Source organism: Talpa europaea (assembly GCF_964194135.1).
Source record: "Talpa europaea genome assembly, chromosome: 7".
In the NCBI taxonomy this organism is placed as follows: Eukaryota; Metazoa; Chordata; class Mammalia; order Eulipotyphla; family Talpidae; genus Talpa; species Talpa europaea.
In genome coordinates, this window is record NC_140074.1 from 59,050,745 (window position 1) to 59,063,910 (window position 13,166).

Below are 13,166 nucleotides of genomic sequence, written 5' to 3' on the forward strand. Positions count from 1 at the left end.
TTGTGTTGAAGGGTGTGTCTGTTGGCAGGGTCTGCTGATGCAGACAGACTGGCTGGTGATTAACAAAGGTCATTAGACTTTGGAATCTGGCAAACAGAATCGGATGGTATGTCTTCTCTGTGTGGAAGGATGACTCCCAAGAAGCCAAGGCATTCTGGAGGTCCCCCCACCCACCCCCAAATCCTGCTGTAGGACAGGGTCTGGTCCAGGAGTGTCCTGCAATAACCAGTGCTCTGCTGGGACTAATGAGCAGGCATATCAATCATGGGATAAAAGAACCTTCGGAGATCTTGGTGAATGACATTTGAGAAGGAGAAAGGTGCTGCTTTTCGGAAAGAAATGCAAACAGTTCATTCTTTGTTGGGAGGAGAAGAGCATAGGAGGAGCCCAGCCTGCTCTTCTGTTCATTTTGATTGTCAGCCTAGCAGAATCCCAGAGAAGCCATGTTGTGCACGGAGGAGAAGCTCTGAGCTAAAATGGCTGCTCCTAAAGCTCAGAGGACTAGGGCAGCTTAGTGAGTCTTAGAGCTTCAGTGACGCAGGAGCTCATATCTCTTGAAAGTGTGATAAACACATTCAGCAGAGCTGTGGCTTGTTTGGCTGAGATGAAAGGACTAAGCTTGGGGGATGGGGCGAGCACACTGGATGATCTGCTTTTTTCTGTGAAGTGTTCTAAATGCAGGAGTCGTCTGCACCATGGAAAAATTTGTTTTCAGGTCTAATGGACTGTGTGAAAGGAGAAGTGGGGTGGGGCCTCAGCGACTGCTGTAATTTGATCCAGAGCTGATAGCAACCTCTTCCACACAATTTGGGTTGGTGCTTAGACATAAAAGCTTGTGTATCTGGAATATTGAGACTTAGTTAGCTGAAAAGACTCTGGTGTACAGTTCAATGTTTATTGAAAAAGGATAAATTGCTGGGTGAAAGAAGAGGAGGTAAATATCTGTGTTTCACTCTGTAAGCTCAGTCTGTCCAGAGCTGGACTTTGCCAGGAGTTATTTTAGCAGGCTATCAGGAGGAGCCTTCTTTCATAGAAAATCCTTCTGCAAGGGCTCCTTTCACTAACTACACTAGCATCTGACTCGGCTTTCTCCCCCTACAGAAATAATATATCTTTTACCATAAAAGTGGAGAAGGTTGCTGTGCAATAAAAGTAGAGAGAGATTTGGCTACAGGTTTAGTTCTTGGCCATCTGGTTCTAGATCACAATGACTCAGTAGAGTTTGCAGTGAACTCAATGAAGTAACTTGCTCATTAAGATAATAATTGTGTATTTGAACTCAGTGTATGTATTAAGATAGGAAGGACTCCACCTTTCTAATGCTTTTTTGACTTCTCAGTGGTGGCATTCTCCATTGAGTTAGTGTCGAGCTCTCCACGATTCAGTCACACAGTAAATAGAGTAAAAATAGCCAGGCAGGTTTTGCTTCATTCTGCACCAAGTTCACAGTTTTGTGTTCAAGGATATATTTCAAATTTGTAATAAAGAGCAGTAGGAAAAGATAAAGTCTTGACTTAGAAGCATCCCCTTCAAAACTGTATGTAAACTGAATTTACATTCATCTGTTGCCTGAATGTAAATTGAAGTACAACTTTAAACTAGAAACTGGATTGTCATCTAAACTTGGTGGTTTGAGAATCTCATGAGAAATATTTTATGACCTAATTAGATTGGAGAAGCTGTTAGGTTATAATTGGTAGGAGAGCAAATAACCATTTAGCTCATGGATTGAAAAAAAAAAAAAAAAAACCACCAACTAAACTATTTGGGGAAGGGAGAAAAGAGGTGTACCCCAATATCAATTAAGGTATTAAATAGTGAAAAGTACAATGAAAGTTCTCTCTACCGCCACTCTGAGATTTCAGTACTGTTTGGCCATTTGGAAGATGTAGCATTACAATATTAAAACAGCTAATGATTGAAAATTGTCCTTTCTGTTGGACAGACATCTTTTTACTTCTGAGAAGGTTCTAGTTCAAAAAGAAAAGGGATCTGAGCCACATCCCAAGTCAATATTAAATGAGTCAGAAGTTTGAATTCAGTCAAGAAATTCAGAATCTGCTAAAACTTTTGAAGTTACTCTGACAAATGACATGTGAAGATATATTTATAGCATGCTAGAAAAAGTTTATTGTTCTCCTCCCCCCTCCTTTGAAGTTATGTAGTCAAGGACATCATCCCTGTTGTGTCTGATTGCCTTTCTCTGGCCAGTTTTCCAACTGGCAAAGTTCAGTAAGAGAAATGTGCCGATACTAGAAATTTTTCCCATGGATGGACTTATACCTATCCGCATTCCTGAAGATGTTCTGTTCTGACTACCACTGCAGGTTCCTAATGTGAGAGGGTAGACCCAGATCATGGAGGTGCTCCAATGTGATGGCTGTGACTTCAGAGCCCCATCTTATGAAGATCTCAAGGCGCATATTCAGGATGTCCACACAGCATTTTTGCAGCCAACTGATGTTGCTGAAGACAATGCTAATGAGCCACGATCCGGGTCCATGAATGCCAGTAATCAGACGGAAGTGGAGTTTTCTTCTATAAAGGATGAGTTTGCAATTGCAGAGGATTTATCAGGTAAATCTAGACTAAATGCACAGACCCGATGTATTTCTTTGCTCTCTTCTGTTTTCAGCCTGCAGCCAGGGTGCTTGGGTGCATGGCTTTGACCGAGTTTGCTGCTCTTTGGGGAGTGATTTTTGTGCTTTGGGCATCATGTTTCTCATCTTGAGTATCCCAGGTGATTATCTTCTCAGCGTCCTTGTGTTTCTTCGTTTCCTTATAATTTGGAGAACAAGGTAGTATTTTGTGACGTTCTAGAAGAAATGTTGTAGTTTGTCAAATGTGTATATTTATAGCTATATGACACGAGTTTTGTATGAGGCGAGTTTTGCACCTCAGGCTGCATCCTGTGTCTTCATCCATGAGAAGCAATATATGTATGTTCATTAATGCTTCCTTAATACTCTTCGGGGCCTCATTTTGAGATGTTAGGCCCTTTGACTGCAATGTTCATTAATGAAGAATAATTGAAAAGAAAAATTGATTTGCATGATTGAACTTCTTAATTCTCTTTCGCTCTGCTTTTCTCTTCCCACTTACCATATGCTTTCTCTTTAGGTCAAAATGCTACTGCATTGGGGACCGGAAGTTACTATGGCCACAGTCCAGGATATTATGGTCAGCATATTGCCCCTAGTCCCAAACCAACAAACAAGTTTTTTCAATGCAAGTTCTGCGTACGCTACTTCAGGTCAAAAAACCTCCTCATAGAACATACTAGGAAGGTCCACGGAGCTCAAGCTGAAGGGAGCTCAGTGGGACCCCCTGTTCCAGGATCCTTAAATTATAATATCATGATGCATGAGGGATTTGGAAAGGTCTTCTCTTGCCAGTTTTGCACATACAAGTCACCAAGGAGGGCAAGAATAATTAAACATCAGAAGATGTATCACAAGAACAATTTGAAGGAAACCTCTGCTCCTCCACCCGCCCCTGTTCCGATGCCAGACCCTGTGGTCCCACCTGTGTCCCTGCAGGACCCCTGCAAGGAACTGCCGGCAGAGGTTGTAGAACGCAGCATCTTAGAATCCATGGTCAAGCCCTTGACCAAGTCTCGAGGTAACTTCTGCTGTGAGTGGTGCAGCTACCAGACGCCCCGCCGAGAACGCTGGTGTGACCACATGATGAAGAAACACCGCAGCATGGTCAAGATCCTGTCCAGCCTCAGACAGCAGCAAGAAGGGACTAACCTCCCCGAAGTGCAGAACAAGAATGCTCCCAGCCCCACTTCTAACTCCACCTATCTGTCCATGAATGCTGCAAGCCGGGAGATACCCAACGCGAACGTCTCCAACTACAGGGGCTCTGTCAGTAACTCCATCATGAGACCCAATTCTTCAGCTTCCAAGTTTTCACCCATGTCTTACCCTCAGATGAAGCCGAAGTCACCTCACAATTCTGGCCTCGTTAACCTGGCCGAGAGATCCCGTTACGGAATGGCTGACATGACCAATTCTTCAGCTGACCTGGAAACGAACAGCATGCTGAATGACTCCAGTTCTGATGAAGAGTTAAATGAACTAGACAGTGAGAATGGTTTAAATGCTATGGATCACCAGACATCAGGCATGTCTGCAGAGCAGCTGATGGGCTCAGATGGCAACAAACTATTAGAGACCAAGGGGATTCCATTTAGGAGATTCATGAATAGGTTCCAGTGCCCCTTTTGTCCCTTCCTCACCATGCATCGCCGTAGCATCTCCCGTCACATAGAGAACATCCACTTGTCTGGAAAGACAGCTGTCTACAAATGTGACGAATGTCCGTTTACTTGCAAGAGCTCATTAAAACTTGGGGCTCACAAACAGTGTCACACGGGTACAACGTCAGATTGGGATGCTGTGAATTCTCAGAGCGAGAGCCTTTCTGCCTCGCTCAGTGAAGGTGTCATGTCTTACGAGAGCTCGAGCATCAATGGCAGGAAGTCAGGAGTCATGCTGGATCCGTTGCAGCAGCAACCACCACCGCCACCGCCGCCGCCACTGCCACCACCACCTCCAACACAGCCGCAGCCGCCGCCGCTGCAGCCCCCACATCAGGTGCCGCCACAGCCCCAGCCACCACCAACCCAGCAGCCGCAGCCTCCCGTGCAAGCCCCACCCCTGCACCCCTATAAGTGCACCATGTGTAATTACTCCACCACGACTCTGAAAGGGCTACGAGTCCATCAGCAGCATAAACACTCCTTCTGTGACAACTTGCCAAAATTCGAGGGGCAGCCCTCGAGCCTACCATTGGAAAGTGAGACAGACAGCCACCCCTCTTCCAGCAACACTGTGAAGAAAAGTCAGACCTCAATCCTTGGGTTGTCCTCCAAAAACAATTTTGTAGCTAAGGCCGCGCGGAAGCTTGCTAACGACTTTCCTCTCGATTTGTCGCCGGTGAAGAAGAGAACTAGGATTGATGAGATAGCGAGCAACCTGCAGAGCAAGATCAACCAAACCAAGCAGCAGGAAGATGCGGTGATCAACGTGGAGGATGACGAGGAGGAGGAGGAAGACAATGAAGTGGAGATAGAGGTGGAGTTGGACAGGGAAGAAGAACCCACAGAGCCAGTCCTGGAGGTGCCCACCTCCTTTTCTGCCCAACAGATTTGGGCGAGAGATGCCAGTGAGCCCCCGAAGGAGCCCAACTTCCGAAGTGTCACCCATGATTACAACACCACCAACGGGGCTGAGATTGAGCTCACCCTTTCTGAAGACGAAGAGGATTATTACGGCTCCTCAACCAACATGAAAGATCACCAGGTCTCCAGCACTGCTCTGCTGAACACTCAGACTCCCATCTACGGAACGGAGCACAGCAACGAAAATACGGACTTTAGTGACTCTGGAAGGCTTTACTATTGCAAACACTGTGACTTTAACAACAAATCTGCCCGGAGTGTCAGCACCCACTACCAGCGCATGCACCCGTACATTAAATTCAGCTTTCGGTATATCTTGGACCCCAACGATCACAGCGCAGTGTACAGGTGCCTGGAATGCTACATCGATTACACCAATTTCGAAGATCTGCAGCAGCATTACGGCGAACACCACCCAGAAGCCATGAATGTACTCAACTTTGACCATTCGGACCTGATCTACCGGTGTCGGTTTTGCTCCTACACCAGCCCGAATGTTAGAAGCCTGATGCCACATTACCAAAGAATGCATCCCACGGTGAAGATAAACAACGCGATGATATTTTCAAGCTATGTCGTAGAGCAGCAGGAGGGGCTGAATACAGAATCCCAGACCCTGAGGGAGATTCTGAATTCAGCTCCTAAGAACATGGCGACTTCCACGCCCGTGGCTCGTGGTGGTGGTATGCCAGCTCCATTTAATAAAAGCACTCCTTCAAAGACCTTTACTCCAGAATGTGAAAATCAGAAGGACCCCTCGGTTAACACGGTTGTCGTGTATGATTGTGACGTTTGCTCGTTCGCGAGCCCCAACATGCATTCTGTCTTGGTTCACTATCAGAAGAAACACCCTGAAGAAAAGGCTTCCTACTTTAGAATCCAGAAAACCATGCGAATGGTGTCTGTGGACAGGGGCTCTGCCCTTTCTCAATTATCATTTGAGGTGGGTGCTCCAATGTCTCCCAAAATGTCCAACATGGGTTCCCCACCCCCCCCACCACCCCCGCCACCAGACCTCAGTACTGAGCTTTACTACTGCAAACACTGTTCCTACAGCAATCGGTCAGTTGTGGGAGTGCTTGTCCACTACCAGAAAAGACACCCAGAAATAAAGGTTACTGCCAAATATATCAGACAGGCTCCTCCCACAGCTGCAATGATGAGAGGGGCCGAGGGGCCCCAAGGCTCCCCCCGGCCACCCGCCCCCATGCAGCCGCTGAACCGAAGCAGCTCCGAGAGGGATGGCCTTCCTGTGGAGAATGAGATGTTCTTTTGCCAGCACTGTGATTACGGGAACCGGACCGTCAAAGGCGTCCTCATCCATTATCAGAAGAAGCACCGCGACTTCAAGGCCAACGCAGATGTGATCCGGCAGCACACGGCCACCATCCGAAGCCTCTGTGACCGGAACCAGAAGAAGCCTGCCAGTTGCCTGCTTGTTCCCTCCTCGAACGTGGAGCGGGACAAGACTAAGCTCCGGGCGCTCAAATGTAGACAGTGCTCGTATACCTCTCCCTACTTCTATGCACTGAGGAAACATATCAAGAAAGACCACCCCGCCCTGAAGGCCACGGTCACGTCCATCATGCGGTGGGCATTTCTAGATGGTTTGATAGAAGCTGGCTACCACTGCGAGTGGTGCATCTATTCCCACATGGAGCCCAGTGGTTTGCTTCTGCATTACCAAAGGAGGCACCCAGAGCATTACGTTGACTACACGTACATGGCTACCAAGCTCTGGGCTGGGCCAGACCCCTCTCCTCCTTCTCTTGCCATGCCAGCTGAAGCCAAAACATACAGATGCAGAGACTGTGTTTTTGAGGCTGTCTCCATCTGGGACATCACCAGTCACTACCAAGCGTTCCACCCGTGGGCCATGAATGGTGACGAGTCGGTGCTGCTGGATATCATCAAGGAGAAGGATGCTGTTGAGAATCCCCTGGCTCCGCCTGAAGACTTGGTGGGCCCCATGAATTGTGAAAACAGTATGCCCACTCCACTCCCCGAGCAGGAAGCTGAGTGCCCAGAGGATGCAAGACTCTCCCCTGAGAAAAGCCTCCAGCTAGCGTCAGCCAACCCCGCCATATCCTCCACCCCTTACCAGTGCACAGTGTGCCAGTCTGAGTATAACAACTTGCATGGCCTTCTTACCCATTATGGGAAGAAGCATCCTGGCATGAAAGTGAAGGCTGCTGACTTTGCCCAGGACATGGACATCAACCCCGGCGCTGTCTACAAATGCAGGCATTGCCCCTACATCAACACCCGCATCCACGGCGTCCTGACCCACTACCAGAAGCGACACCCGTCCATCAAGGTGACCGCCGAGGACTTTGTGCACGACGTGGAGCAGTCTGCCGACATCACCCAGAACGACGTGGAAGAGACGAGCAGGATCTTCAAGCAAGGGTACGGCGCCTACCGCTGCAAGCTGTGTCCCTACACGCATGGCACTTTGGAGAAACTCAAAATCCACTACGAGAAGTATCATAATCAGCCTGAATTCGATGTCTTTTCCCAGTCACCCCCGAAGCTGCCAGTGTCCCTGGAGCCCGAGATAACCACTGAAGTGAGCCCCTCCCAAGTCTCCATTACCGAGGAGGAGGTAGGGGAGGAGCCCGTGTCCACTTCTCACTTCTCTACCTCGCACCTGGTCTCCCACACTGTGTTCCGGTGCCAGCTCTGCAAGTACTTCTGCTCCACGAGGAAGGGGATCGCCAGGCACTACCGCATTAAGCACAACAATGTCCGAGCCCAGCCGGAAGGCAAGAACAACCTCTTCAAGTGTGCCCTGTGTGCCTATACCAACCCCATCCGCAAAGGGCTGGCCGCCCACTACCAGAAGCGCCACGACATCGATGCCTATTACACCCACTGCCTGGCAGCCTCCAGGACCATCAGTGACAAGCCCAACAAGGTCATCATCCCGTCCCCCCCCAAGGACGACTCCCCGCAGCTCAGTGAGGAACTCCGGCGGGCAGTGGAGAAGAAAAAGTGCTCCCTCTGCTCCTTCCAGTCCTTCAGCAAGAAAGGCATCGTGTCCCATTACATGAAGCGCCACCCCGGGGTGTTCCCAAAGAAGCAGCACGCCAGCAAGCTGGGGGGCTACTTCACCGCAGTTTATGCTGACGAGCATGAGAAGCCGATGCTGATGGAAGAGGAGGAGAGAAGCAGCTTTGAGAAGGCCGAGGTAGAGGGCGAAGCTCAGGAAATCGAGTGGCTCCCGTTCCGCTGCATCAAATGCTTCAAGCTGTCCTTCAGCACGGCGGAGCTGCTGTGCATGCACTACACTGACCACCACAGCCGGGACCTCAAGAGGGACTTCGTCATTCTGGGCAACGGCCCCCGCTTGCAGAGCTCCGCCTACCAGTGTAAGCACTGTGATAGCAAACTGCAAAGCACAGCGGAGCTGACCTCACACTTGAACATTCACAATGAGGAATTCCAGAAGCGTGCCAAACGTCAGGAGAGGAGGAAACAGCTTTTGAGCAAGCAGAAATATGCAGATGGTGCTTTTGCAGATTTCAAACAAGAGAGGGTAAGGATATGTTTTGATTTCCCTTCCCCCAGGAGGCCTCTCATCACTGGTGCCCACATGCGCTTCTTCGTTGCCAGCCAAACTGCTACAGGCTTCATAGTGACTTAGCTTGCCAGAGAGCTCAATAAGTCAATTAAACATTCCGAGCTTGATTATCCCCCATTCTAAGCTCGCCCTTCTCCAAGGTCCTGTTCCCCTCCCTCCACTCCTCCCCAGGCTCCCCAGGGGAGGGTTGGGGTGGTTTCTCTGCATTTCCTTCTGCCAAGTAGCCTTATCTGAGGCCCAGTTCCATGACAACGCTTGCTCTCTTTCTAAGGCAGTGTGGGCCGCCTCGTGGTATCATTAGCACTTCTCAGCCATGTCTTGGTCTGCAGTGTCTACTACAGGAACCTGACAGCTCAAGGAGTAGATATTTTGTCAAGAAGTTCATTAATGGCATAGCTATGCAACGTTTCACCTGCGTAGTTGAAATTGGTTTGAAAACCAGATAACTTGGTGGCAGTGACGATGAGGCTTCTGCACAGACATCTTCTCTACTCACAAGTTGTAACATGTTTGGGTTCCAGAGACTTTGCATAGTAGGCAGTATGCCACGACTGACGAATCCGTTATGTAAAAATACTCACATATCTCTCCCTTGGTTTTTAACCTGCTAATCTGCTTTAAAATAAAATCTGCTAGTAAACTACAAGAATAAATGCCGGCAATTGAGGGAGGGCTCGGAGTACTGATGGCTACCACTGTATTTTACCAGCCTTTTGGTCACTTAGAAGAGGTGCCAAAGATCAAGGAGAGGAAGGTGGTGGGCTACAAATGTAAATTCTGTGTGGAAGTGCACCCGACGCTCCGAGCCATCTGCAATCACCTCCGAAAGCACGTCCAGTACGGCAGCGTCCCCGCGGTGTCCGCCGTGAAGGTGAGCACTGGGAGGTCTGGATGAGCGATCTTGTGTGTGAGCGATTCCAATTCCGCATTAATCCCATTGCTCCAAGCAGCTCAGGAAAGGGCGTCCCAGAACCGGGGCATTCCTGAGTTCTGCTTGGATTGGGCTGCCTTGTTTTGATTTCTTTGCAGGTTGGACCTTCCTCATCTTGCGTCTTTCGACCCGGTTGCGTTTCGATCTGGTTCCCTTCCGCGCGGATAGTTTGGTGACACGGAAGATCTGGGCCTCTCGGTACAGGAGGCTTTGGGTCGCTCTTCTGTCTTTAGTGCCGTTAGCTGGTTGCTCTTCGAAGGTGCCTGAGCTCTTGAGGGATCAAGTGGGTTCGGTTCCCCTGGTCTTCTGCTCCTCCCACTGCTGGCTTCCTAACTGTTCACATCTGGCTGATGGCGCAGCGCCCCCAGGAGAACCCATCTTCGCTTCTTACCGTGGGCTCTCTAGGAGTGTCAGACGTTAATTCCAAAACAAAAAGCCTCGAGGCTCTGTTGGGCCCGAGAGCCCGCTGACCTGATTTGTCTCCTCCATCCCCTCTCCCATATGTCACTGACAAGCTCTCCCCTCTTCCCCCTGACCTGTACTAAGACACCTGTTTTGAATGTCATAATCCTAATAGCAGCCTCGGTCCCAATGACTGAGCCCCACGCCTGCCTTCTGGGGTATTGCTAAGCACTTAACCTTTTTGGAGCAGAGAAGTTAGTTCCGGGCTCTGCTCATTCTCTCTGGATACATAAATATATGTTTTGTCATCTGCCCTTCTGATCTTGTGTCCTGTTTTGCCAGTGTGGCATGAAGGTGCAAAGCCTCTGTTTTTTCTTCATCCAAGGCTGAAGCCCTCCCACAGTCTGCTGAGCTGTGCCACCCCCCACCCCCACCCCCACCCCCAGGAACAGTCTCAGTCAGCTTTTTCCGAGCTAGGCTTATTTCCTGGCATGGCTGAGAGGGAGAAAGAGGCTCTTCCTGTGTAATCAGTGCATAATCCAAGGAGCCACCTCAAGACATGAGCAACTTAAAACCAGGCTGCTCCTTAATTTTTTCAATTGAATGGACATCATCCCTTAGGGTGGGGATGAGTGAGAGCAGCCAAAGGCAGGATCCTTCACTCTCCTTCATTCCCAGAGGATGGTGCAAGACCCCTAGATGCCCAAACTTCTCTGCTTTTTTCTCTTCCTTCCTTCCTTCCTTTCTTTTTCTCTGAGCCTTAACCCTAACCTTGCTTTATGTCAGTTCAGGTGGATCACAATTTGAATTTTCTTTTTAAGATGGGAGATAAGTGGGTGAACTGTCTTCAAAGTGGGTGAGCCCTTTCTCTCACATTTCCCAGCAGTAGCAACTTTTGCCTGGATACCTTGCCCTAAAATCACCACCATTGCATGGAGAATGACAGTCAGCCGTGCCCTTCCTCTAGGGGGAGCTGGAGAGGCAGGGGAGGAAGCTTTGACAATGAAATGCTGATGAATTTGGGAGAATGAAGGGAGAGTAGGAAAGCCGGAGCAATGACGATGGATATTTATTTTGTTGGTGGGGCATGTGTGTGTGTGTGGTTCTCTTAGCAGGAGGCTGAAGACCCTTCCCACTTGTTTCTGGATGGATTGGAAGCAGCCAAAGATACCACTGGCGCCCTGGTGGACCGGGTGGATGGTGAACACTGCTTGCTTGATGGAATGTTGGAGGATGAAACCCGGCCGGGGGGCTACCATTGTAGTCAATGTGACAGAGTCCTGATGTCCATGCAGGGGCTGCGTTCTCATGAGAGGAGCCATCTGGCCTTGGCCATGTTTACCCGCGAGGACAAGTACAGCTGCCAGTATTGCTCCTTTGTTTCTGCTTTCAGGCACAAGTAAGTGCTATGGAGTTGTTGCAAGTGGTAACTGGGAAGAGGTGTAATAGTAAAAGGCAGCTCACTAGAACAGGAGCTTGGAGGAGGCCAGAGGCCCCGCTCGTGGCTCATACCTGCTGTTTGGTTAACTATGTTACCTTAAGCTTCAGTCACCTCATCTGTCCAGGGGGGCAAAGAGTAAATTGTTGGGTTGATGTTAAATTTGGCAAATGTGGGCCTTTTTTTTTTAAAGATTTATTTATTTATACAAGCACTGGGTACAGTCAGAAGCACGGGAGGGTGAGAGAATTCACCAGAGCCAGAGCGGAGAGCAGAGCAGGCAGAAGGACCGAGTACACTGCTGAGGGGAGCAGCGGGTGACAGGAGAGGTCTGCGCGCCATGTGGGGACCCTCCTCCGGTGGCCGGGGAGCAGCCAGGGATCGAACCGGCACCATAGAGGCTGCGGGCAGCTTCGCAACCCAGCGCTCAACCATTGTGCCACTGGGGAGGCCCAAATGTGGGCATTTTTTAAATGACAGCCTGGGAGGTGTTGCTGTGATTTACACAAGGGAAGACCAGAGAGTGGACAGGTTGGTGGGTGCATCTGTCAAACATTTATTCGGAACCTAATCATCCTTTGAGGAAGTGAAATTCCATTTGGGAAACTGAATAGCTAAGAAAGTAAAATTAGAACTGTTAATTGTGTGAGCAAAGATTCGTTGCTCGATATTTCTTAAAAAGAGCTGGCACAATAAAGAAGTTTATGGGTAGCAGAATACAGGAAGGTTAAGGAAAGGGAGCTTCCTGTTGTCCATCAGAGCCTTGAGATTGTAAGTTTGGGGTACTTTGTAAGGCTTTTTGGTATGATAAGCAGAGGGATGGTTCTAGAAATAATTTTTATTGCCTTTCCCTTTCAACTTTATAAGAGAGATAAATGTTCGATGATGTGTTCTGACAGTCTTGGATGAAGGTGACTGTAAGACTGACATGCTGTTTATTTTTATGATAATTGAAAAGAAATGATGGGCTGTTTGCTTTTTTAAAAAGATATAAGTGCTATTTAGTGGTTGTTGAAAGGCAGGGGGAGGCAGTGCTTCTACAGAGGTTAGGATAGGATACAGACGATTATCATACCAGGCTTAATATCTGATCTTTGTCATCAGATCCACTTAAAATTTGTGTCGTCCTTACCAAGTCAATAAGTATTTATTGAACAGCATTGATCACATTTTCTGACTCACAGTAGCACCTCAATATATCTCTGTGAGTAAATGATTATACCCTGTGTCACGCACTGTGCTGGAGGCTTAGGGGGACTATAAAGATGAATAGAACATGATCAGCCATCTAAGGGAGTTTAGGATCCAATTGAATTATAAATAAAGTAAGCACACAAATAATTTGACAAAATAATTCACAATGTTAAGTGTATATATAGATATTTAATTGATATATATGTATATATGTGTATGATGTTTCATTGTATACACCTGTATATCAATAAAATGCTATGCATTTTCAAAGGGAAATGTTGCATCTACTTTGGAAGAGCTGGGAGGTTTATGCAGTAGGGTGTTTTGGAGTTAAGTCTTAAGGTGGAAGATGGGGCTTGAGCAGTTTGGAAAGGACATGTGATGTAGGAGAAAAGATGAACGCACATGAACCTGAGGAAGAGAGTGTGAG

The 13,166-nt window shown here is 48.4% G+C and overlaps 1 protein-coding gene across 1 annotated transcript in view; it reads left to right on the forward strand.

Moving 5' to 3' along the window:
• Window positions 1–2,357: 2,357 nt before the first annotated feature.
• Window positions 2,358–13,166, forward strand: part of ZNF462 (zinc finger protein 462) — a gene marked incomplete at its 5' end in the record, with an annotated part of 75,599 nt that continues 64,790 nt past the window's right edge. Inside the window, 4 exons of the mRNA XM_084237499.1 lie at window positions 2,358–2,577; window positions 3,121–8,726; window positions 9,481–9,642; window positions 11,400–11,503. Coding sequence (XP_084093625.1) covers window positions 2,358–2,577; window positions 3,121–8,726; window positions 9,481–9,642; window positions 11,400–11,503 — 6,092 coding nt within the window. The remainder of the gene's footprint in view (window positions 2,578–3,120; window positions 8,727–9,480; window positions 9,643–11,399; window positions 11,504–13,166) is intronic.